We start from the raw sequence: 23,261 nt of genomic DNA, 5'->3' as shown, positions 1-23,261 counted from the left end.
TGCACGCAGGAGGATGCTTTGTGCACGCAGGAGGATGCTTTGTGCACACAGGAGGATAATGCGTGCACACAGGAGGATGCTGTGTGCACGCAGGAGGATGCTTTGTGCACACAGGAGGATGCTTTGTGCACACAGGAGGATGCTTTGTGCACGCAGGAGGATAATGTGTGCACGCAGGAGGATGCTTTGTGCACACAGGAGGATGCTTTGTGCACACAGGAGGATGCTTTGTGCACACAGGAGGATGCTTTGTGCACGCAGGAGGATAATGTGTGCACGCAGGAGGATGCTGTGTGCACGCAGGAGGATGCTGTGTGCACGCAGGAGGATAATGTGTGCACGCAGGAGGATGCTGTGTGCACGCAGGAGGATGCTGTGTGCACGCAGGAGGATGCTGCGTGCACGCAGGAGGATAATGCGTGCACGCAGGAGGATGCTGTGTGCACGCAGGAGGATGCTGTGTGCACGCAGGAGGATGCTGCGTGCACACAGGAGGATGCTTTGTGCACGCAGGAGGATAATGTATGCACGCAGGAGGATGCTGTGTGCACGCAGGAGGATGCTTTGTGCACACAGGAGGATGCTTTGTGCACACAGGAGGATGCTTTGTGCACACAGGAGGATGCTTTGTGCACGCAGGAGGATAATGTGTGCACGCAGGAGGATGCTGTGTGCACGCAGGAGGATGCTGTGTGCACGCAGGAGGATAATGTGTGCACGCAGGAGGATGCTGTGTGCACGCAGGAGGATGCTGTGTGCACGCAGGAGGATGCTGCGTGCACGCAGGAGGATAATGCGTGCACGCAGGAGGATGCTGTGTGCACGCAGGAGGATAATGCGTGCACGCAGGAGGATGCTGTGTGCACGCAGGAGGATGCTGTGTGCACGCAGGAGGATGCTGCGTGCACGCAGGAGGATGCTTTGCTGCGTGGCAAAGTGTTCTGGTGTCTGTTGGGCCTTTACTCTGAGCGGGCTTGAATCTCCACAAACCTGACTCTGACAGCCTTCAGCTTGTTTCCTTGGAAATGTTGTTCGTTTGGCTGTAATCTTCCACAGTATAGCATTAAATATATCTAAATCCACGGAGAATGTTCAGAACAGAAGGAGGTTTGAACTGTTTAATTCCATGGACTCATGCAGGTGACTTCCCCCCCTGTATCTTTACTTATATGCAACAAATACTTCTTCCACCACTCCTTGGGCTATATTTGAAAACATAAATAATGGAATTCAATCACAAAGGTTGGTAGAGTAGCCAAAAATAAATACAAATATGATTATTAAAATATATAGTAGTAAAATAACTACTTTTACTTTTTTGTATTTGTTTAAATCACTGGACTGGGCCTAAGTGTAACTGAGTAAACGAAGTCCTCTGCTCCATCAGATCACGTGACCACACGCTGTCTCTTCCCACGGGGCCAGAACATTTTTTACAGTGCAGAAGAAGGGGCGGTACTGCCGCTTCTCCAGCCCGGGCTTCACGTCACTCTGAACCCGGCTTCACGTCACTCTGAACCCGGCTTCACTTCATCCTGAGCCCGGCCGCTCGTCACATCGCCCCGGAGCTTTTGTGCTTCTCCAACTTCACTCGAGTCGGAAGATTTTCAGCGCTTTCTTGACTTTTTGTCGCAGCATTCATCGCATTCTTGGGACAAAAAAACCTCGCTGCTTCTGTCGCTTTCATCTTTTCCACACTTTTCCAACACTTTTGACGCTTTTAAAGTTTGTTTTTTTCGGAAAGCAGAACGAAGCAGAAAATCCCCGCAGCACATCGAGAAGAGCGAGTGTTTTTCTTTGGCGCGGAGCCGAAGCAAAAGCCAGAACCGCGGCTCGGCTCGCTGCTCCCGCCGCCGCGGAGCGTTCGTTCTCTCGCGCGTTCGCCTCGTGTCGCGGCCGAGAGGCGACCCCCGGACTCGGGCCAGTGTTGGCGGCGGGGAAACATGCCGCAGGTGGTGGACATGCTGCTGCTGCTCTCCGCGCTCGTCCTGGTGGAGATGGCGGTGCGCGTGTGCGGTCAGGACCCGGCCTCCAAGCTCGTGTCGGACCGATTCGTGGTCTACTGGAACCGGACCAACCCGAGGTAAGACGCGGAAAGAGAACCAGGGAGACAGCGGGGCTCGAGCGCGGCGTGACCCGGGCCGAGGCGCGTCTTGTGCGGCGCGCTGCTGCGGAGCCGTGGGGTGCAAGCAAACTTTTCTGACGCATATAATGTATGAATAGCATTTAATCACCTGCTAAAAGTTCATTTAAATTCCTTTTGAGATAGTTTGGATTAGAGAAAAATAGCAAAGTTATTTCAAAAACTACTCTCAAAATTACTACTACTTATTAGTGCTTTAATTAAGTAGTATTTATCTTGTTTTGAGTATATTATCACTGTCTTCAAAATTATTGACTGATCAAGCGATAAAATAACTTGCATTTTCTCTCTTGAAATTAGAAAAAGAGATGCTAATTCACTTGGAATAACAACACAACTTACTCATTAATTTAAGAAAGTTTTTTTTAATTCAAGAAAGTCAAAATATACTCAAAAATACTACCTAATTCAATATTTTTTTAACTTATAGTTTCTAATCCTTTAAGTGCGTATTTGGTGGAAATCGTGAGATATTAAATATTTATTTCAGTTTGATCATTCAAGTGATGGTTAAAGTAGCTGTGTGAAAGAGAATACCTCTATCTATGTCTCGGTGTATCTATGTCTATCTATGTCATCAACAAGCGACATTCCATCCAAAATACTGGGGCTATTTACACACAAGGAAGACATAAACTTTAATTTAACAAAATATGGGTGTTTTCTGTGCAATTTGGATGAGCATTTACCCTTGTTAATATTACGGTTGCTATGTAACAGTCAACAAATTACCTTCATGCGTGGCACATTTGGTGTTCAGGTCTTGCCAGGAAGCAAAATTACCACAAAAAAATCCAAAAAGTCTAACCATGCACTTCAAACGTAAAAACAACCAATATTTGCAGTAGCAGTACTTCCTCTCGCGTGTGACGTTCGTGGTTTTATGCCAGATTTGTGAGTTTTTAGACCTAAAGTTTGCAATTTATCATAAGTCATCAGCTGAACTCAGGCATGTCACGATCTCAAATTTTAGTTTTACGATTATTGTGAGAAAAAACATAATTATTTAACAATTGTTTTTTGATTATTGAGAATGTGACCAAACAAATCTTGAATTTTCTTTCATTCCCGTGGTCTAACATGTGTTTGTGACCAACTTTATGCAACTGAACGTTCTGAAAGACAAAAATAAAGTTCAATTTGACAAAATCAGATTTACATTAAGGTCTATTTATTGAGATTGAACGAAAAGATTTTGCTTCTATAATGGTCATGTTTATCATTTCTTGGTACAATTACCGTATATTGTGACATGAATAATCATTATTATCGATTAACCTTATAATAATCCTGACATCCCTAACTATGAGTCGTAATTACATTGAGGTCCTTCGCACGCTGGTCTGTGCCAGAGCTGATCCGGGCCGCCATGTTCTTGACCCCGTTCATCACCGCTGTGTCAGAAGTCCAATTACAGTCGAATATCTAACAGTTGATCTTTATCTTTGGCCAATGTTTGACCTACTTTTTCATGCTTTTTAGTCCTACTTGAGTAATGGTATTTTGATGCAACACTAGACCGACTCTTTGGGAAGTACCACAACTTGCACATGATTTCTGATGAAAACAGTACTGCAACATGCGTCCAATTATAAGTGGGAGATGTATCGAATAATATAATTGTAGTGTTGGTGATATGCAAAATGATCATAGTGAATGTATTGTCTATAATTTGTTTATATGTTCTTTCATAATTTTATGTCACTGGTTATAATTTTTAAGTTTTTTTTTTCTAGTAAGCAGTTAATAATTGAGTAAATGCATGAAATAAACATTTAATGCCATACTGTGGAGTAGTACAGACAAAGAAATGGCATCTCCATGGAGACAAGAAACATTACATAGTGCACCTTTAATCCTAATACTATGTAGGGCTGAACAATTTTGGCAAAATATCTATTTGTAATTTTTCTGACGCACATCTGCACTTGGATTTCTGATTCATGTTTAAATTGTTGGATTTTTAAACGTTTTTAACCGGTCCAGGAGCTCTACACACAAACAAGATTGAAATAAAAATGATATGTAAAATATGAAGTATCGGTTCCGTTTGTATCGCGATGCACCTTGCAGCCCCAGTCGGTGACCACCATCTCGTCGCAGACTTGTCGGGGTCAGTGACAGCGGGCAGCCTGTTCTTATGCTAACGTACTTTCTCTCCTCGTGCAACGGACCTGGTCAATCGCTGCTTTTGTCCGCTGGGATTTTACAGGCACAAAGTGAAGCGACGAAGCAGGAGGTTTTGTTGTGGAGAAAATAAAGCCTCAGAAGACGTTTTATGGCCCCACAAACAAACGCAGTCAAAACCAAAGCAGTGGGAGTTAGTAAGGGGAGTTTAAAGGCTGTTGGAGAATGTGGCGAGGTATTCCGCAAACTTTTTAAAGGTGCACTATGTAACTTCTCTGGTGGAAGGTCCTGCATTCTTACTGTGCGCTGGGTCACCTCTCCACAGATCTGACCTCATTTGTCTCTATTGAAACGGATATATTCAATGAATCGTAATCGTTATTAAGACAGAGTAAAAATCTATCACATACCAATATATAGATTTACATATATAAATGGTAAAATATAAGTAAAGATTTAAAACCACAAAATAATCCCCTAGAAATAACATTTGCAGATTAGGATGTAAACCTGGATTAAACCAGGTCCAGACCATTGAAGGGTTGCACAATATGTTGCCAAAATCTCACGTTATGCCAAGAAAAATATAAATGTATAGCAGCAATGCAAAGTTGGGAGGGAAATTTGAGTTTCGGAGATTGTGGAATATTTTTGCGCACCGGGATTTACAAATGATCATGTGCAGAAGAAAGACAGAGCCTTAACCTCATGTAAAACACTTTTATCAAGATGGCGTGATTTATTACTTTTTAATAGATGTTTAATAGATTATCATCGGCAGCCGACTGCGTCTGCCACTCTTCCTCTGGTCCTTTTTAAATTTCGAATATAACAATTCATAGTTGTAAGCATATTAAATATATTAAAATGCAATTGCTTTTTTTACACAAATACAACAACACTTGCTACTTTCAATACAGTTAAATACAGTTTCAAGAAACGCAATACAATAATGTGTCACTTTCACATGTTTATAACTCGAGTAAAATGTTCATACATGCTTTTTAAAAATAATGCATATTTGTTTCTTTTATATTTAGTGGTATATGATTCCACTCTTGCATGGCTCCAAACATCACTGTGCGGGGGCTCTGGCTCCTTTTACATTTTGGCCCTTCTGAAGGCCTAGTATAATAGTAGAGTATTTTTACTGAAAGGTAATTTTTGGCATAACATGGTGTTATGCTCGAGCTGTAATAATAATGATTAAAAAGTTTGCATACAACCATTCGTCCTTGACCCAAAGTCAAGAGAGGAGCTTGTTCATTTTAGTAACACTGGTTCGTAAAGTCCATTTCTGAGACACACATCAGCTATGTTTTTATTATCGGTATCAGTATATGTCATATGTACTGGGTTCTAATAAAGTATATTTCTCACTCTTTTTAGAAGGTGGAAACTGACCGTGTTTTTTTTGTGCTGATTTAGGGCGCGATCTACGCACTCTAGACTCTTAAAAAGCACACTTGGACCAGGACTTGTGTTTCATAGGATTAGGTTGAAACATTTATTGTTATTTAAACTCAAAGTTAAACTTCAGGCTTGTTGCCATTCATGACTGCAGTTACTACAGGCTATAGGCGGTGGCTCTCAACCATTTTCAGTCGCGACCCCAAAATAACAACTGTTGGCATCTGCGACCCCCGACATCAGAAGTAGGCTATCCCCAAAGTAGCCTCATGTTTTTTTCTAGGCCTAGATACATGACTTTGGTCGGCTAAAATAATAATAATCTACATTCACCATTTCATATGAGAACCACTGTTATAGGATGCTATTTTCAACACAAAATAATGTACTGTCTTATATACTACTCTTCTTATATCTATGAGTTTCTAAATGATGACAAATGAGGACTTTAAACCAAATATTACTTCTTTTGAATGAGAAAACTCCTCAAACTCTTGCTGAAATACTTTCTCTTATACTAGATCTGATAATGCGCCCAATCATTCTAAAACTGTTCAGGAAAGTATCAATTCTTGTTCAAATGAGTATCTAGTTTTTTCATAGATTGGTATCTGATTTTTGACAAACTTAGTTAGGGCAATAGTCAGATCAAAAGAGAATCACTGTGTAAAAAAAAAGAAGATCTTTCAAAACCTAATCAGACAGTGTTTTTAAATGTGCGGCGTGACCATGGGCTGCAGAGCGTGCGAGCTAATGACCCACTGACTTAGTTTTATGGACACAGCTGTTCAAAGTCACTGAGTAAATCAACAAGACGGAATAAAAAAAAAAAAAACTGAGCAACAACTAAATGGTGACGTCACAATGATTCAATCAAAACTAAACAAGGACTAAACCAGAACTATTTAGGGCTGAACAAGGTCTAAACCAGGTCTAAACCAGTTTTAAACCAGGACAGGACCAAACCGGGACCAAACCAGGTCTAAACCAGGTCTAAACCAGGACCAAACCAGGACCAAACCAGGACCAAACCAGGACCAAACCAGGTCTAAACCAGGACCAAACCAGGACCAAACCAGGTCTAAACCAGGACCAAACCAGGACCAAACCAGGTCTAAACCAGGACCAAACCAGGACCAAACCAGGTCTAAACCAGGCCTAAACCAGGCCTAAACCAGGACCAAACCAGGACCAAACCAGGACCAAACCAGGACCAAACCAGGACCAAACCAGGACCAAACCAGGACCAAACCAGGTCTAAACCAGGGCCAGGTCACAACCGAATCAAAACTGTAATTTGAACAGTCACAATTAGCAAATCGCGAAGAATTCAATTATTTAAATAATACACATTCCTCTACAAATGGCAATATATCATGTCTTAAACATACATGGGATTCTTGTATTTGTTTAGCAGTTCAGATTTCAGTCTTCTCTCAAATATTTCATGTTTAGAATTCTTTCTCTTTCAACGCATCTTGTATCCTCCTAAAATATTCCATGTTTTGGTGAGTAAAAAACAAAGCTAATATTCTAAATCCGAAGAATACTTGTGGACCAACATATTTCTCGTGTTGCTCATTAACAGTGAAACAAAGAGAAGCGAGTCTTTGATTGTGATGCGTCAGTGGCAGACATGTCAGAGCACCTCTCCTGACGTCCTGTGTTTACATATGAATCCAACCCAATAAAAGTCATCATCCAGGGAGGAACCGGTCCTGAGAAGTCTGACCCTCAGGCGTGGCCTCCAACACGCCACAAACACATGCTAATGCTGAGATGAGTTCAAAGCCTGTGGGAGCTGGTGGGTAGTGGTTTGGTAGGTCTTTTAGTTGTTTCGTCAATCATTGGCGTCTTTGTCGATCAAAGTTTGTATTATAAAGGATTTGAATAGACTTAACAGAAACAGAGGTAGTTAGCCGGAGTCTGGGAGTAAGGCCACGGTTATTTTATCACTTGGTTTACGGATCCGCCGCACTTGATTTCTACAATATAAATAAAATAAATTATTATCACATTTTTTTTATAAAGTCCTGCCGACAACGCACAATTGCATTAAATGAAATATAAAAAGCGGCATTAAGTCAAAAGATAAGAGCGCGTCAAGCAATTTTTTGTCAAAATCCTGCTGGAGTCATTTATTTTGGAAAGCATTGTCCCGTGGTGCGTTTTGGGTAAACCCGGAAAGAAGAAAAAATCTTTTGAAATGGACATTATTTTTTATATTTATATTTCGTCCGCCTGTTCAATATATTTCATTTAAAAATCCGTAAACCAAGTAATAAAATAACTGCGGCCTAAATTGTGAAGTTATTCTACTTTTTTTTCCTTCATTTTTAAACATGGAAATTAAGACATTACCATTAGTTTTCTTGTTTTTCTTGTTTGTGCAAGTTGGGCCAAATATATGATTGGGTCATAAAGATAGTTTTGACCTTTGACACCTTTTTAGTCGACTAATAGAGGCACAGGGCAAGTCTTCAGTCGACCCAGAATTTCTTGAGTTCTCTACAGCCCTAGTAGATGGAAATTTCGCTATTTTTGACCGGGATGTCCAAACTTTTCCCTCCAAAAGCCACATATTGAAACGTATTCAAAGAGTGCCGCAGACCAGTTAAATGAGTGCGAAATGTGCTTCCAAAACCACTGGGAACTTCAAAGTGGGCAGGACTGTTGAGCCTAAGGGCCAACAAATATTAGTCTGAGGGCCGGAGTTGGACCCCAGGCCATAGTTTGGACACCCCTGTATAATAAATGGGCTTATATGTGCCTTGTACGTACTCTTGGCTCTTAAATCAAGCCCAACAAACACAGTTCAGCTTGTAACGGTCGTATAGCTTTTCTCTGTGGACGTCTTGCATTGACCTGATCTTCTGGTGTTGTCATAATGTTTTGGCCGATGGTGTCGCAGCCTTTTTCATGCTAACGGCTCGAGTGGCCCTAGCATTAGCCGACCCCTAATGTGGAAGAAGCCTTTGTCCCTCCTGAAAGCAGCTCTTTTCACACGGAGACATCAATGGCTTTCAAACGGCTTGCTTTACGACCCAGTTTTGTCTTTGTAAAATACAGAAGACGTCATCAGCAGGCTCCCCTGGAAAACCGGAAAAACAGGGAATATTGCTTTTAAGGTTTTTTTTAAGAAATTTAAGATAGTCCACAAAAAGTCAAACCTGTTTTTGTTGGGGTTTATATCAGGGATTTAAGTCACTGGCCTTTGTGCCAGTTTTTGTTTCATGTGACTAGGCCTAGCAATTGCAGAGATATTTGCCATAAACCAGGACTAAACATCTGCATTTTTAATTTGAAAACAGCCCTGTCCACCTTAGAACAAAATGTCAATCTACTTATCAGTCCAGTTGAAAATGTAGTGAATAGAAAGTATACCTGCTCTCAAATCTAGTTAAAAATGCCTTGAGTAAAGTACAAATACCGGACAAATCTTGTAATCAAGAAGGTCACTTAAATTTTTGTATTTTATTTTCTACCCCTTAACTTAGGGATTGTAAAAAGTAAAAGTATTCCTCTGATTGCTAACCAGTATATTTTGGATCACTGACAAACATTCACTCTCACATTCACTCACTAGCGGAATTTAGAGTTTCAATTTGACCTAACACATGTGTTTGGACGGTGGGAGGAAGTCAGAAAAGCCGGAGAGAAGCCACGGTAACGGGAAGGTCATGCAGACTCCACCCAGAGCGATCATGTGATGTTGGTCAGGCCCGGGAATCGCTGGGTTCGATTCTCTTGAATGGGAGACGAGAACACGAACCACTCTGCCACTTTGCCATCAAAAATGACTACAAACATTAGGTTATTGATTCAAAAATCTGCACAATTATTTATCAAGATAACAACAATTTAAGCTTTAATAGTTTTAAAAAATATTTACGAAGTACATTTTTCAGCTGGTACATTAGTGCTTTACTTAAGTAGATTTTTTTTTGTCCCCGAATCTGTACTTTTACTTAAGTAACAAAATAGCGTCCTTCACCCCTGCTCAGTGTTTGGCTGCACGGGAACAAGTAGGTCAACATCACAAACGTCTTGAATAATCCTGGAGAACCGTCTCAACATATCGCGGTCCAAGCTTTGGATTGGATGTTCGCTCATTTGCCGGCGGTCTCCACACGGCTCCGCTCGTGGGGCTCGGTTGGTTGCTATGCAGACTCAAAAAAGAAAAGAAAAAAATACTACAGCCTTTTTTGGCCTGCTCTCCTAATCCACAGTCCTGGAGAAGTCTTAAAATAATCCGGAATACGTTTGGTTAGCCTCTGGTGGACGTTGGTTGGGCGGTTGTGTTCGCGGCTTGTGTGTCGACCTGATTCAGAAGGTCTTGGAGGGGCAGGTCTTGTTGCCAGGCAGAACGCGCGGAACCATCTTGGGAAGGCTATAGTTTTATTATACAACCGTGATGCACTCTATGTGCTCGAGACATGTTTATATTTGAGGGATTTGGCTATGGCATCAAAGACGGAGAAAACATGGATTTTCTGTCAATTATGAAATCACATTTTGACAAACTTATACATTATTTACATGTTATACAAGTAGCCTTAGCAGTTATTATTTAGAAGTTATTCGACTGACAAGTAATTGTTACTATATATACTTAATAGATATACTTTTTTTTCATGTCAATCAAACAACTTCTTAATAATTACTGCTATAACTACTTATATAATACTTATATAACATGTAACATGTACATGTACTCTGATAATAATGACCAGAATATTATAACATTGTATTGTATCACAATATATTGAATACAAGTTCCTTTTATCGAATGTGTTGTTTTTGTTGCAGCAGCTTCAGTGAATAAATAGGAGGAGCTACATAGACTACCATCTTTCCATAAAATGTTTTCTTAAGCACTTTTTTTATCTTCATTCTTTGAAATATTATGATTGGAACTAAAAGCTTGTCAAGAGGTTTTTAAAGGAACATATATTATATCATATTATAAACTAGGAGTGGGAGATATTGGCCAAAATGTTTTGTGTCGTGTATATATATATTTTCAGATTTTCTAATGACAAAAACAGATTATATTCTGTGCTTAAATGTGCCTGTAAATGTCTTTGTTCTGGCTCAAGTGTCACACACAAGGTGATCAGGCTGTAAACTGTGAACAAACGTGCAGAAATATCACTTTGAAGTTTCTGTTCTTGTGTCTACTCTTTTTGCAGCTTTTGGGCAGTTTTCTTGTCTTTCTCTTTCAATGCAGCGCCGCTCTTCGCCGTGTCAGGAGGTCAGTCTTATGAGGACATAAAGCTGTTGCGTATAGTCAACCTAAATCATATTCTATTATTCATAAACCGGTTGACGTGTGTGACAGAGGGGCTGACCTGGGGGTTGTGGGGGTTCAGGGGGTGCATTGGGCAGGGTTAGACCCTGGCGGGGGGCTTGTGTCAGGGTCAGCTCCGGGGCAGCTCTGGTCCTCACTACTCTACACTGTATTTTAATGTGTGTGTGAAGGGGTGGCTGCATGAATTGGAAATATAGTGATTGATCACAATGTCTTGTTTTCACCTGTGTGTTCTCTCTTATCCAATCATCTTGCTCCAAAGCATTCTGGGAGCCAAAAGTGAGCCAGAGCGCTTTTAAAACTAGTTTTTAAGACACTGGAGACACTTTTGGACCGTCCCAATCAGCTCCAAGGCAAATCAGTGCAAAACTAAAGCTGTTTCTCCTGAGCAGTGAGCGCTAACTCCTCCTCTTCCTCCTCAGAACCACGTGCTGTTGACGCCACACGTTGGCTCTAGACTTGTGCTCACCTCGTCACCAAGAATGACCAAAGTTTTGATTGTGATCTATCAACTTTTGATTCGCTCTCTTCTCCTGACTGTCGTCCTGACAGTATCACTGCTGAAAGGTGCGGTCTGTTGCAGAGGACAAATTTCCATGGCGGAGCAACATTAAATTAAAAATATTAAATAAAAAAAGGTTAAAATGAAGAGAGAACTTCAAGAAACTCAAGTTTACTGCCTCGCCTCGGCCCTGGTTCATTCTTCAGGGGCCAATGGTGTGTCAGGGTGAGAGTGGGTTCCAGGGGCCCGTATTGTGGCGGAGCCCCCTTGACCCTGGGCGGACCCCAGTGATGGTTAATGTCACACTGCATAGAGCCTGCTGGGTTAAACAGCTCCAGTCTGACCCTCGGTGACTTATTCCCTTGCCTTTGTCTGCCAGGCGACTTGTTTCAAAGCGTTTGAGCGCAGGACTATTGTGGCTGGAATTCTTGACAAATATTGGTTGTTTTCAGACTCTAGAATGTGAAGAAGTCACACTTTCACATGAGAAATGGGGCCAAATTCCACACCTTTTTATATAAATCTTCTGACTAAAGGTCATGTCAGCCGATAACAAACACATTTTTGTAATTGAATTGTAAAGCTTGATAGTAAGTTTTGTTTAAAAGAGTTCTTCTATTAAGAGTGTTTTTTAAACTTCCTGTAAGTTATCTGCCCTTTTCCTCTGTATCTACCTCGTTGCAACAATGAAATTTCCCTATGTGTGGACAATAAAGGAATATCTTATCTTAAGTAAAATCATAATTTGTACATTTACATTGTTAACCGTGATATAGTGCTACAATGTCCTCGCTGAGGGGTTTTAGCACGGCGCACACGGCGCTCGCCCGCTCGCACGGCGCTCGCTCGCTCACACGGCGCACACGGCGCTCGCCCGCTCGCACGGCGCTTGCTCGCTCGCATGGCGCACACCTCGCACGGCTTCTAAGTTTGCGGGTTCGATTCCTGGGGCAGACCTGTTTCTCCCTTGTCTGGGTGGGTTTCCTCTGGACTTTACTTTCCACCATCAACCCAAAACATGCACCATGGGTAAAATCCTCCAGCTGCAGTTCTGACCAAGACTAGACTAAGATCAGGAGATGGGCTCCTGACTGGAGGACCCAGCGGCATTGAAGAAGAAAGGACACATTTCCCTACAGGTACAATAAAAGCTTATCTAATCTTAAAAGGAGTTACAGTGTGTTTGGGGGAGGTCTGTTGTTCACGTAGCAGAGCTGGGCCTGAACATGAGACACACTCTGAAGAAGAACTCTTCCAAATTAAACTGAGTGAACCGGTCTGAGGGGCCAAGGACAGTTGAATGTGGCAGTATTGGTAGCTGATATAGTAATTAGGTGACTGGTGAATCTGTAGTATTGCGTTGGAGGACCACACCCAGACACGGAGAGAACAGGAGAATTCCATTACCAGCTGTCACTAAGTTACGTCCAGATGATACAACAGAATGTTCTACAATGGAACACTCCTGGATGAATGAGGGATCCCTCATTCAACACCAACTTGTTTCTAAGAGTTTTGGTAAAAAAACCTCGGATCTTAAAAAAAATGTTTTTTTGGACTGAAATTGTTGGGAGGTTTTTACTTTTCTTTGTTTCCCCCCCTTATCTTTTGCCAGAATGTTAGATAGAAATGACATAATTTGATGCTGTTTTTTTTAAAGGATAAATGACTGGAATATCTCACTTAAGGCTTATGTCATGTCTCACGTGGATTTACGCCTTGAATGACTCACCGCAGTTTGAGAAGTGTCCAAAGCAAAAGAGACTCACAGAAACAGATTATTCTTAATTTAAACCTGAGATATACAAATAATTTTCCCCCTTTAAATTTCCTCTTCGGATTGTCCAAAACGCAGATACAAATCATACTAAGACCGATCTGAAAGCGATACTAGATTTGAACAAGCATCAACCACATGAATAGGAGTCTGTCTTTAACAGTCTTAAAATGGTCTTGATCCCCAAGTTCTACTATTTTGTTTAAAGTTACATTCTATTGTATTAAAATGTGTTTCATTGTGGTTTTGAAATTGGTATTGATCATTTTCTAAATAAAGAATGAAATGTTAGTCTCTTGACAAAACTATCACTTTTTTTTTCATCCTTTCACTTATTTTAAAAAGTAAAAGACAGGAAGTGGTCTTATTAGAGCTGATTATGGCCTGCATTGTGTGGACAGGAATGTGTTGAGCCCTTTGCTCTGTGGTGCGTTCGGTGGGTCTGTGGTTTTTGGGGGGATTATCTAAAGTGTTGGCGACGGTGCGTTCACAGGAATCCGTTTTATCCGCAGCTGTCAGAGCCCCGGCCCCGCCCCCCTCAGCTGCTTTTTGAGGGCCGCCGTATCGCTTTCCACAAACGCGCATGCAGATTAGGCCTGATTGTGGAGTGATCCTGGCTCTCAGCGGCACATAAACGCCTCGCTGGGACGCCTGAACGCACCGCCGTGTTTCTAATGAGGCGCTCACAGACACTAAGCACTCTTAACTAAACTGAGCTTTGGTTAACACAGTCTGCTGGTGGCGGGGTTCGCCTCATGTTTGATATCTAGTGTTGTGACCGTACAGAAATGTCAAAATAAGGAAAAGGCTTGATGTTTGATTCAGATTTCTATACCATGAATAAAAACCTTTTTCAAACAATAGAATTCAATTTCTTTTACCATTCTGAAGTGGTTCAGAATTTGGGTATAGTAGTTGCTAAGTCTGAATCATTCTTAAAGGAAACATATTGCTCTTTCCCCCTGGTACGTGGTATTGAACCTCGACAAAAGTAGATCATCATTTTACATTTTGTTCCTTGTGAACTGCAATATTGATCAAAAACGTCTTAGTAATTGAAACTGGTGCATTGGCTTCAAAACTGCAGAACAGATGAGCCCCACCTCTCCATAGTAACATTTCACTGTAACAAGTCTAAGTGACATTTTATTCTAACCCTAACCCAACATGTCTCACTCAGGGATGTGGGTGGGGACAAGGGGTAGGTGAAAACTGGAAGTGTCTGAGCACTGGAGCGTGTGTGTTTATAAAAATGTTAATAATCTAATGTAACAGATTTCTCACCTCCTTCATCAATGGGCTTCCTTTTTCTTAATTTGGTTACATCGCATCAAATAACAAAAATGTTGAGTTGCTTTCCAAATCAAGCAGTTTGACCTTCTCTTACAATGAGGTATATTCTTCTGATTTCCATTTGCAGATAGATTATCGGCATCAGAACTTTTGTTGAACTTCATTTTTATTGCATTTTGGATCGAATAAAAGAATATCTGAAGCATGATGAGAGTGATGATGCTGTTTTATAACCACTATTGAATCATATTTTCCAGAGACTTGTGACTGTAGCCCCTGGTCCCTTTGTCCCCCATGTCCCTCTGTGCTGCCGTCTCCTGCGGAGTCTCCAGATGTGAAAAGTGGATTAGTGCGGGGGTCCAGGATTAATGTCCCTCTTTAGGTCTAATCCCGTCTCACTCCACTGCCCCTGGCCTTTTCATGGGCTCAAGGCTCAGGAGGTCAGGCCCCTTTTGTGTGGGACGCATAAGATGCTTCCTGTCCCCTACACCTCCTCCGAAAACCGTCCTCTGCATCCGAATACTTTCCCCGACTGTCCCCCAACACGTCTTGCGTCCCCTGCAACCTGTTTGCTACATCCTGGTCCTTCCACCCTATCCTTTAAGGGATGTTTCCACTAGTTCACTTTGAAACAGATTGGTGCGGTCCAAAAAGGGTCTCAGGACCATTTAAGTGATCCAAAGCAGACTTGGAGAAGTACTAACTTCCAAAGAGGCCTGGCTTGGTTTTTGGCTCCTGGAATACTTTTGAGTGAGATGCTTGGACAAGAGAGGATGCAGACTCTGGTGAAGACGAGACGGCACTGGGCAGCTATTCTACTAAGTATACTCAAAGCAAATGGGAAAGAGAAGGGATTTTTTTTTGACAGATGAATAACAGGAAACTATAAACACATCCCAATGCACGACCACAAACCCACATGGAAAAAAACATTTCTAATCACATGATGAAAGCGATGTATCCAGGCCTCAAAACGTTTGCCCTGGACACAATAAATGGATACCTTTGAACACACTTTTGGATGTGTTGTTACAAAACTAAAATTGCAATCTCAATTTTGATAATAAGGAATAATACCAATTTCAATGCCACAATAATTATAAAAAATGTTTGGGGTAAGGTTTTAAACAATGGACTACACTAAATAATAGTATAATAAGTTATAATAATAACTTTATTCATCAAACATTTTGGTATTACTAGTTCTGATAAATTGCAAGATTATTTAAAAAAACGTTTCTCAATAAGTCAAATTTGTCCTGTTGGATAAAATATTTTTTTTCTAGATAATTGCTAAAATTAGTATGTATTAATTATCAAAGTATCTGATTTTGTATACTTTGATACCCTATTTGGATCAATATTTCATACAAAAGTTTACAAATCTATTATGCAGACTCAAATTATGTTAATTATGCTAAAAATCTACACATTTCAGTGAGTATTTCTAATTATTATTTTGACCTATCCAAGATGATTTTGTTCTGGAGATTTTGTCATTCGCATCCAAACAAAAAGTGATTTGTATCGAGTAAACATTTTTGTTCGATGCCACTTTCTCTTTACACTGGATTCGATTTTTAGCTGTGGAGCCTCGTGATCTTCTTTCCCCATTGGCTCCTGGTGCTAACCCAAAATGTGATTAGGCTCAACAGTCTTGAACTCCATCGTGTCACATTTAAAAGCCCTATACAAATGTTAAACATCCTCTTTTTTTTCTTCTTTAAGTTGATACTGTGTGTGGAGCTATTTGAGCCGTGGGCCTAAGCTGCGAGCGCGGCCGTGACTTCCGCCTGATTCTGCTTTGTGAAGGAGCGCTCAATATTTGCCCTGGTGCCCTCTTTGTGCTGGCTGTGAATGGCGGTGGAGTATGGGGCGAGAGAACGTGGGTAAACAGCCGGAACAATGCACTCTGGGAAGCGATCTGCGCCATCTCGGGCTCCGGGCCAGGGACAAACGCGCTCATTGTCCTGCAGGATTAAAACAGGCCAAACGGCGCAAGGCTGAAGAACAGAGGGGAGCGTTGGAGTACTTTCTCCAGTGACAGGAGCAGGCATCAGAGAGGACTTTAGCCCTTTTATCCCTTGACATATATTCAAAGGCCGTGTACTCCACAAATATTGATTAAAACTAGTCTTTTTCAAACTTTTCCAGTGGGTTAAGAAGGTCCCAGAGGGTAAAGCGTGGGGTTGTTTTTTCTTTGCCAGAAATGGAATTCCACAAATATCGCTCCCCAAAACAATTTCAAATACTTCAGTGTCAGATTTTAGTTATAATTTTTGTCCTTAATTTAGCCTTGTTTTCTATTGGTATGGTCTATATTAAGTTACATTTTGACAGGAGTTTTACTGGTAAATTAAACTCATTAATGCTTCATCAAGCTGCATCAAACTTAAAAATCTCTGAAAAACCAAAGAACCTTAGCGTTATTTGCTATATAAAATGTTTTTTTGCGTTATTGATATTGCATCAAAGGGCAATATCATGTAATATAAGAGAAGTTTTAGTCTAGTCCAGACATATTGTAAAAAAAAAGCAGGGGGGAAAAGGGTGAAAATGAGTCCGCTGTCTGCATCTATTCATCATATTATGAAGAGATGCAGACAGCGGACTCATTTTCACCCTTTTCACCCTGAAGTCCAAAGTTTTGCTTCACTTTTCTAATATATTCTGAGCAACCTAATAATTCACAACGAAGGGTTTATAAGCACTTTTCACAACTTTCACTGTTAACAAACTAAATCATGCTAAGAGCGCACGTCAGGCTTTGTGGAAAATAAAGCAATTCATCATATTATAAAGTGCTTTATTTTCCACAAAGCCTGAAGTGCGCTCTTAGCATGAACTGAAAATAAAAAAAATTAAGATGATAAAAATCAAGTACAGCATCTTAACTCAACGCTGAGAACGTTTGCGACGTATAGTCCTTAAATGTGTTGGTAATGATTGAGCGAGAACTTCTCCGGACCCAAGTTGCTGGCTTGGGGACTCGTCAGGGTCATATTAGAGTGGTTCTTGTTAAAGAGGGGCTTGTCCCACAACCAAAGACTGATGGCGGGCCTGGTAGTGGGCTTGTATGCGCGAGGGAGTGGGCCTGGTTGTGGGCCTGGTTGTGGGTGTGTGCGCGTCAGGAGTGGGCCTGGTTTTGGGCCTGGTTGTGGGCCTGGTTGTGGGCCTGGTTGTGGGCCTGGTTGTGGGCCTGGTTGTGGGTGTGTGCACGTCGGGAGTGGGCCTGGCTCTGTGGGCCTGGCTGTGGGCCTGGTTGTGGGCCTGGTTGCGGCTGTGTGCGCGTCAGGAATGAGGCTTGGTTGCGGGCCTGGTAGTGGGTTTGTGCACGTCAGGAGTGGGCCTGGTTGCCGGCCTGGTAGTAGGTTTGTGCACGTCAGGAGTGGGCCTGGTTGCCGGCCTGGTAGTAGGTTTGTGCACTTCGGGAGTGGGCCTGGCTGTGGGTGTGGGCCTGGTTGTGGGCCTGGTTGTGGGTGTGGTTGTGGGTGTGTGCACGTCAGGAGTGGGCCTGGTTGCCGGCCTGGTTGCAGGCCTGGTTGTGGGCCTGGTTGCGGCTGTGTGCGCGTCAGGAATGAGGCTTGGTTGCGGGCCTGGTAGTGGGTTTGTGCACGTCAGGAGTGGGCCTGGTTGCCGGCCTGGTAGTAGGTTTGTGCACGTCAGGAGTGGGCCTGGTTGCCGGCCTGGTAGTAGGTTTGTGCACTTCGGGAGTGGGCCTGGCTGTGGGTGTGGGCCTGGTTGTGGGCCTGGTTGTGGGTGTGGTTGTGGGTGTGTGCACGTCAGGAGTGGGCCTGGTTGCCGGCCTGGTTGCAGGCCTGGTTGTGGGCCTGGTTGCGGCTGTGTGCGCGTCAGGAATGAGGCTTGGTTGCGGGCCTGGTAGTGGGTTTGTGCACGTCAGGAGTGGGCCTGGTTGCCGGCCTGGTAGTAGGTTTGTGCACGTCAGGAGTGGGCCTGGTTGCCGGCCTGGTAGTAGGTTTGTGCACTTCGGGAGTGGGCCTGGCTGTGGGTGTGGGCCTGGTTGTGGGTGTGGTTGTGGGTGTGTGCACGTCAGGAGTGGGCCTGGTTGCGGGCCTGGTTGTGGGCCTGGTTGCGGCTGTGTGCGCGTCAGGAATGAGGCTAGGTTTGCGGGCCTGGTAGTGGGTTTGTGCACGTCAGGAGTGGGCCTGGTTGCCGGCCTGGTAGTAGGTTTGTGCACTTCGGGAGTGGGCCTGGCTGTGGGTGTGGGCCTGGTTGTGGGCCTGGTTGTGGGCCTGGTTGTGGGTGTGGTTGTGGGTGTGTGCACGTCAGGAGTGGGCCTGGTTGCCGGCCTGGTTGCGGGCCTGGTTGTGGGCCTGGTTGTGGGTGTGTGCACGTCGGGAGTGGGCCTGGCTCTGTGGGCCTGGCTGTGGGCCTGGTTGTGGGCCTGGTTGCGGCTGTGTGCGCGTCAGGAATGAGGCTTGGTTGCGGGCCTGGTAGTGGGTTTGTGCACGTCAGGAGTGGGCCTGGTTGCCGGCCTGGTAGTAGGTTTGTGCACTTCGGGAGTGGGCCTGGCTGTGGGTGTGGGCCTGGTTGTGGGTGTGGTTGTGGGTGTGTGCACGTCAGGAGTGGGCCTGGTTGCCGGCCTGGTTGCAGGCCTGGTTGTGGGCCTGGTTGCGGCTGTGTGCGCGTCAGGAATGAGGCTTGGTTGCGGGCCTGGTAGTGGGTTTGTGCACGTCAGGAGTGGGCCTGGTTGCCGGCCTGGTAGTAGGTTTGTGCACGTCAGGAGTGGGCCTGGTTGCCGGCCTGGTAGTAGGTTTGTGCACTTCGGGAGTGGGCCTGGCTGTGGGTGTGGGCCTGGTTGTGGGCCTGGTTGTGGGTGTGGTTGTGGGTGTGTGCACGTCAGGAGTGGGCCTGGTTGCCGGCCTGGTTGCAGGCCTGGTTGTGGGCCTGGTTGCGGCTGTGTGCGCGTCAGGAATGAGGCTTGGTTGCGGGCCTGGTAGTGGGTTTGTGCACGTCAGGAGTGGGCCTGGTTGCCGGCCTGGTAGTAGGTTTGTGCACGTCAGGAGTGGGCCTGGTTGCCGGCCTGGTAGTAGGTTTGTGCACTTCGGGAGTGGGCCTGGCTGTGGGTGTGGGCCTGGTTGTGGGCCTGGTTGTGGGTGTGGTTGTGGGTGTGTGCACGTCAGGAGTGGGCCTGGTTGCCGGCCTGGTTGCAGGCCTGGTTGTGGGCCTGGTTGCGGCTGTGTGCGCGTCAGGAATGAGGCTTGGTTGCGGGCCTGGTAGTGGGTTTGTGCACGTCAGGAGTGGGCCTGGTTGCCGGCCTGGTAGTAGGTTTGTGCACGTCAGGAGTGGGCCTGGTTGCCGGCCTGGTAGTAGGTTTGTGCACTTCGGGAGTGGGCCTGGCTGTGGGTGTGGGCCTGGTTGTGGGTGTGGTTGTGGGTGTGTGCACGTCAGGAGTGGGCCTGGTTGCCGGCCTGGTTGCGGGCCTGGTTGTGGGCCTGGTTGCGGCTGTGTGCGCGTCAGGAATGAGGCTTGGTTGCGGGCCTGGTAGTGGGTTTGTGCACGTCAGGAGTGGGCCTGGTTGCGGGCCTGGTAGTAGGTTTGTGCACTTCGGGAGTGGGCCTGGCTGTGGGTGTGGGCCTGGTTGTGGGCCTGGTTGTGGGTGTGGTTGTGGGTGTGTGCACGTCAGGAGTGGGCCTGGTTGCCGGCCTGGTTGCGGGCCTGGTTGTGGGCCTGGTTGTGGGTGTGGGCCTGGTTGTGGGCCTGGTTGTGGGCCTGGTTGTGGGCCTGGTTGTGGGTGTGGGCCTGGTTGCGGGCCTGGTTGTGGGTGTGGGCCTGGTTGTGGGCCTGGTTGTGGGTGTGGGCCTGGTTGCGGGCCTGGTTGTGGGTGTGGGCACGTCAGGAGTGGGCTCGTGCTTGTCTGGCGCTCTGGGACGCATGAATGATTGAAGAACCGTTTGTGATCTTACTCTTCAGCAGCCGCTTCACACGCGAGGCTCAGAATCCAGGTCAGACTCAGCCACAAAGGAACAAGCAACTTTGACTCGAGCTGACCATTGACTCGAGCTGACCATTGACTCGAGCTGACCATTGACTCGAGCTGACCATTGACTCGAGCTGACCATTGAACCAAGAACACAGACATTTCCAGTGAGTTTATGCTCTTAAGCCTAATCTTAAATCTTTTTTTCCCCTAAACAAACATTTAAGCAGCCACAGCCGTTTAAGTTTTTGAAATATTACAATAAAACGATTAACCCGCAGTTTTTGATCTTTTTCATCATTTCAAATTTACAAATTATAATAAACATACGTAAAACATGTTGCAATTTGTTTTCATTTGATCAATTATTTGAATGAATTGTTGCGGGAATGTAGCCATCATTAATCATGTTTAAAATATATTATCTATAAGTCATTATTTTTTATTGTTGTTTGAAGAAAGAGGTGGGTGCACGGTGGCAAAGGCGGTTAGCGCTCGGACCAGACCAACATCACATGATCTCTCTGGGTGGAGTCTGCATGTTCTCCCCGTGTTACCGTGGGTTCTCTCCGGGTTCTCCGGCTTCCTCCCACCGTCCAAAGACATGTATGTGTTAGGCAAAATTGGTGACTCTAAATTGGCCCTAGTGAATGAATGTGAGCGTGAACTGTCTGTAATGTCTGTGTCTCTGTGTTGGCCCTGTGACGAGTTGGCCACTGTCCAGGGTGTACCCCGCCTAAGGCCCGAAGTCACTGGGATAGGCTCCAGTCACCCGCGACCCCGAAAGGGAACAAGCGGTAGAAAATGGATGGATGGATGGAAGAAAGAGGTATATCAAAAATTTTATGATATTGCAATAGTTGCTTTGAAGATCTGCAAAGTCCATGATTAAAACTGTTAAAACAGCTTTTAAAAAAGGCATAAAGTGATAATTCTGCCCTTTTTCTGGTTAATATTATGGTCCATTTGTGTTTTGACCAATACTTGAAACTCGACCAAGACATTTATAGGCACATTTTATCACATTCTGATGTTAAAATATTGTCCATTATGCATTTAAAAAGAGTATTCTTTTCTCTTCGTCCAGTTCCCATCACCCGTTTGTCTTTTTTGATGTATCTTCTTAATTGCTATATTCAACAAATTTCCCCTTCCTTCCAATTGTATAAATTGTCAGTAAAAATGGTTAAAGTGTCGTGTACATTTGAGTGTGTTTGGCGCTTTGGCCTGTGTCTGGTCGTGGCCTTGTCGTCTGCTTGTGGAGGCCTCTCGGCGTGAGGGAGGGGGCGGGGGCGCGGCTGATGCTCTGTTCTTGGCGAGTGAGGAGGGGGGTGAGTTATTTTAGTGCATAATTGATGTCTGGGGGGTTAGAAAAGCAGAAGTAATGCGATGAGAGGGCGCATTGGAGCGCGGATCGCGTGCAGCCGCTGCAAACATTCAGAGGACGAGCAGAGGGCAGCGGCAGCCAATCACGGAGCAGCGAGGGGCGGCCAATCGCGGCGCAGTCAGGCGGCCAATGGAGTACGAAGATGCTCTACACCCTTGTTGTGATTTTTTTTTTCTCATGTATTTATTTGTTGCGGCTTTGATTCTTCTAAAAAAGAAATGAAATTCACAGTTGAAATGCACAGATACTGTTCGATATTGTTATACTGTTATTTAAAGCCGCTTCAGCACGTCTCATGCTGATGTGAGGGGCACAATCAGGCTGGGCGCTGCAGAAGTGGAGCGTGAACTTACCCCTGTCACGAGGACACATTTTGAAGTGTAAGATATTGCTACAAAAAAAAGATCACGATAAATTCTGAGATATATTTTTTTTAATTCAAAGGTTTTTTTTGGCCCACAAGCTTTATTGGACGGGACAGTGTAGCGAGACATGAGGATGAGACTGGGGAAGGACATTAACGCAAATTGTTGGAGCCGGGCTCAAACTCGCGCCGCCGCGGCCTGTCCACATGGGGTGCTGTCCACTCCACCGAAGAAGAAGAAGAAGTCACTTGATACGGTTATTAAAGATAAGTCTTAAAATGACACCTTTAGCTCTACTTGAAAGGCACAAGACATAACTACTTTAGACAGAATAATAGACTAAATCAAAAAAAGAAAAAATTATTGTTGGATGGAATTTGAAACATGTTAATTTTTAAAACGGTGTCAGATGACTACCATTGAAAGCTTTTCTACGATAGATCTCTCCTGGACGAATGAGGGATTCCAGACTCATTTTGTTTTATTGCAATAAAAATGTGTGAAAACTGTGTCTATAAAAATGACTGAGCAGGCTCCTCAAACCTGACTCGTACTTGACCTGGAGGAGCTTTTTCTTGCTTGTTTCTATGGCCTTCCTTTGCCTATAAGATTCCACAGTGTGGTATAAAACCTCCCCATTGCCATAATGCTCAGAAGTGTGGCTTTAACTCCACTGCATTTCCACAGAATCATGCAGGTGATTTTCCACCTCCTGAAAGTGACATTCTGTGACTATTAGAAACGCAGAAGGAGCTCATTTGTCATTTATACTTCAGGGGTTAAGACACAGGCCAAAATAATTATTATATTCTTGTAAAATCCAACATTTCTGAAAAACCTCTGAACATGCACTTGTTAAATAAATGTTAAATGTGGACTGGATGGAATTATAATATATTATCTTCTTTTATCGATTGTTTTAACACAGCAAATTCATCACAATTGCATGTTAAAATATCTTTAATTGAAAAAATCTCCTTTGTGCTTGCTGTAGAAGTGATTTGT

At 44.1% G+C, this 23,261-nt stretch overlaps 1 protein-coding gene across 1 annotated transcript in view; it reads left to right on the top strand.

The window, feature by feature from the left end:
• The first annotated feature begins 1,866 nt into the window (after positions 1–1,866).
• Positions 1,867–23,261, top strand: part of LOC140367336 (ephrin-A5b-like) — a 76,933-nt gene continuing 55,538 nt past the window's right edge. The window contains exon 1 of the mRNA XM_072453766.1: positions 1,867–2,083. Within this exon, the coding sequence (XP_072309867.1) occupies positions 1,944–2,083 (140 nt within the window). The 5' untranslated portion in view covers positions 1,867–1,943. The remainder of the gene's footprint in view (positions 2,084–23,261) is intronic.

This window comes from Eucyclogobius newberryi, unplaced genomic scaffold, assembly GCF_026437365.1.
Source record: "Eucyclogobius newberryi isolate DKJ021-1_F unplaced genomic scaffold, fEucNew1.0.hap1 SCAF_2, whole genome shotgun sequence".
In the NCBI taxonomy this organism is placed as follows: Eukaryota; Metazoa; Chordata; class Actinopteri; order Gobiiformes; family Gobiidae; genus Eucyclogobius; species Eucyclogobius newberryi.
The sequence above is the reverse complement of the archived record's forward strand: the minus strand, read 5'-3'. Positions and strand labels throughout refer to the sequence as shown.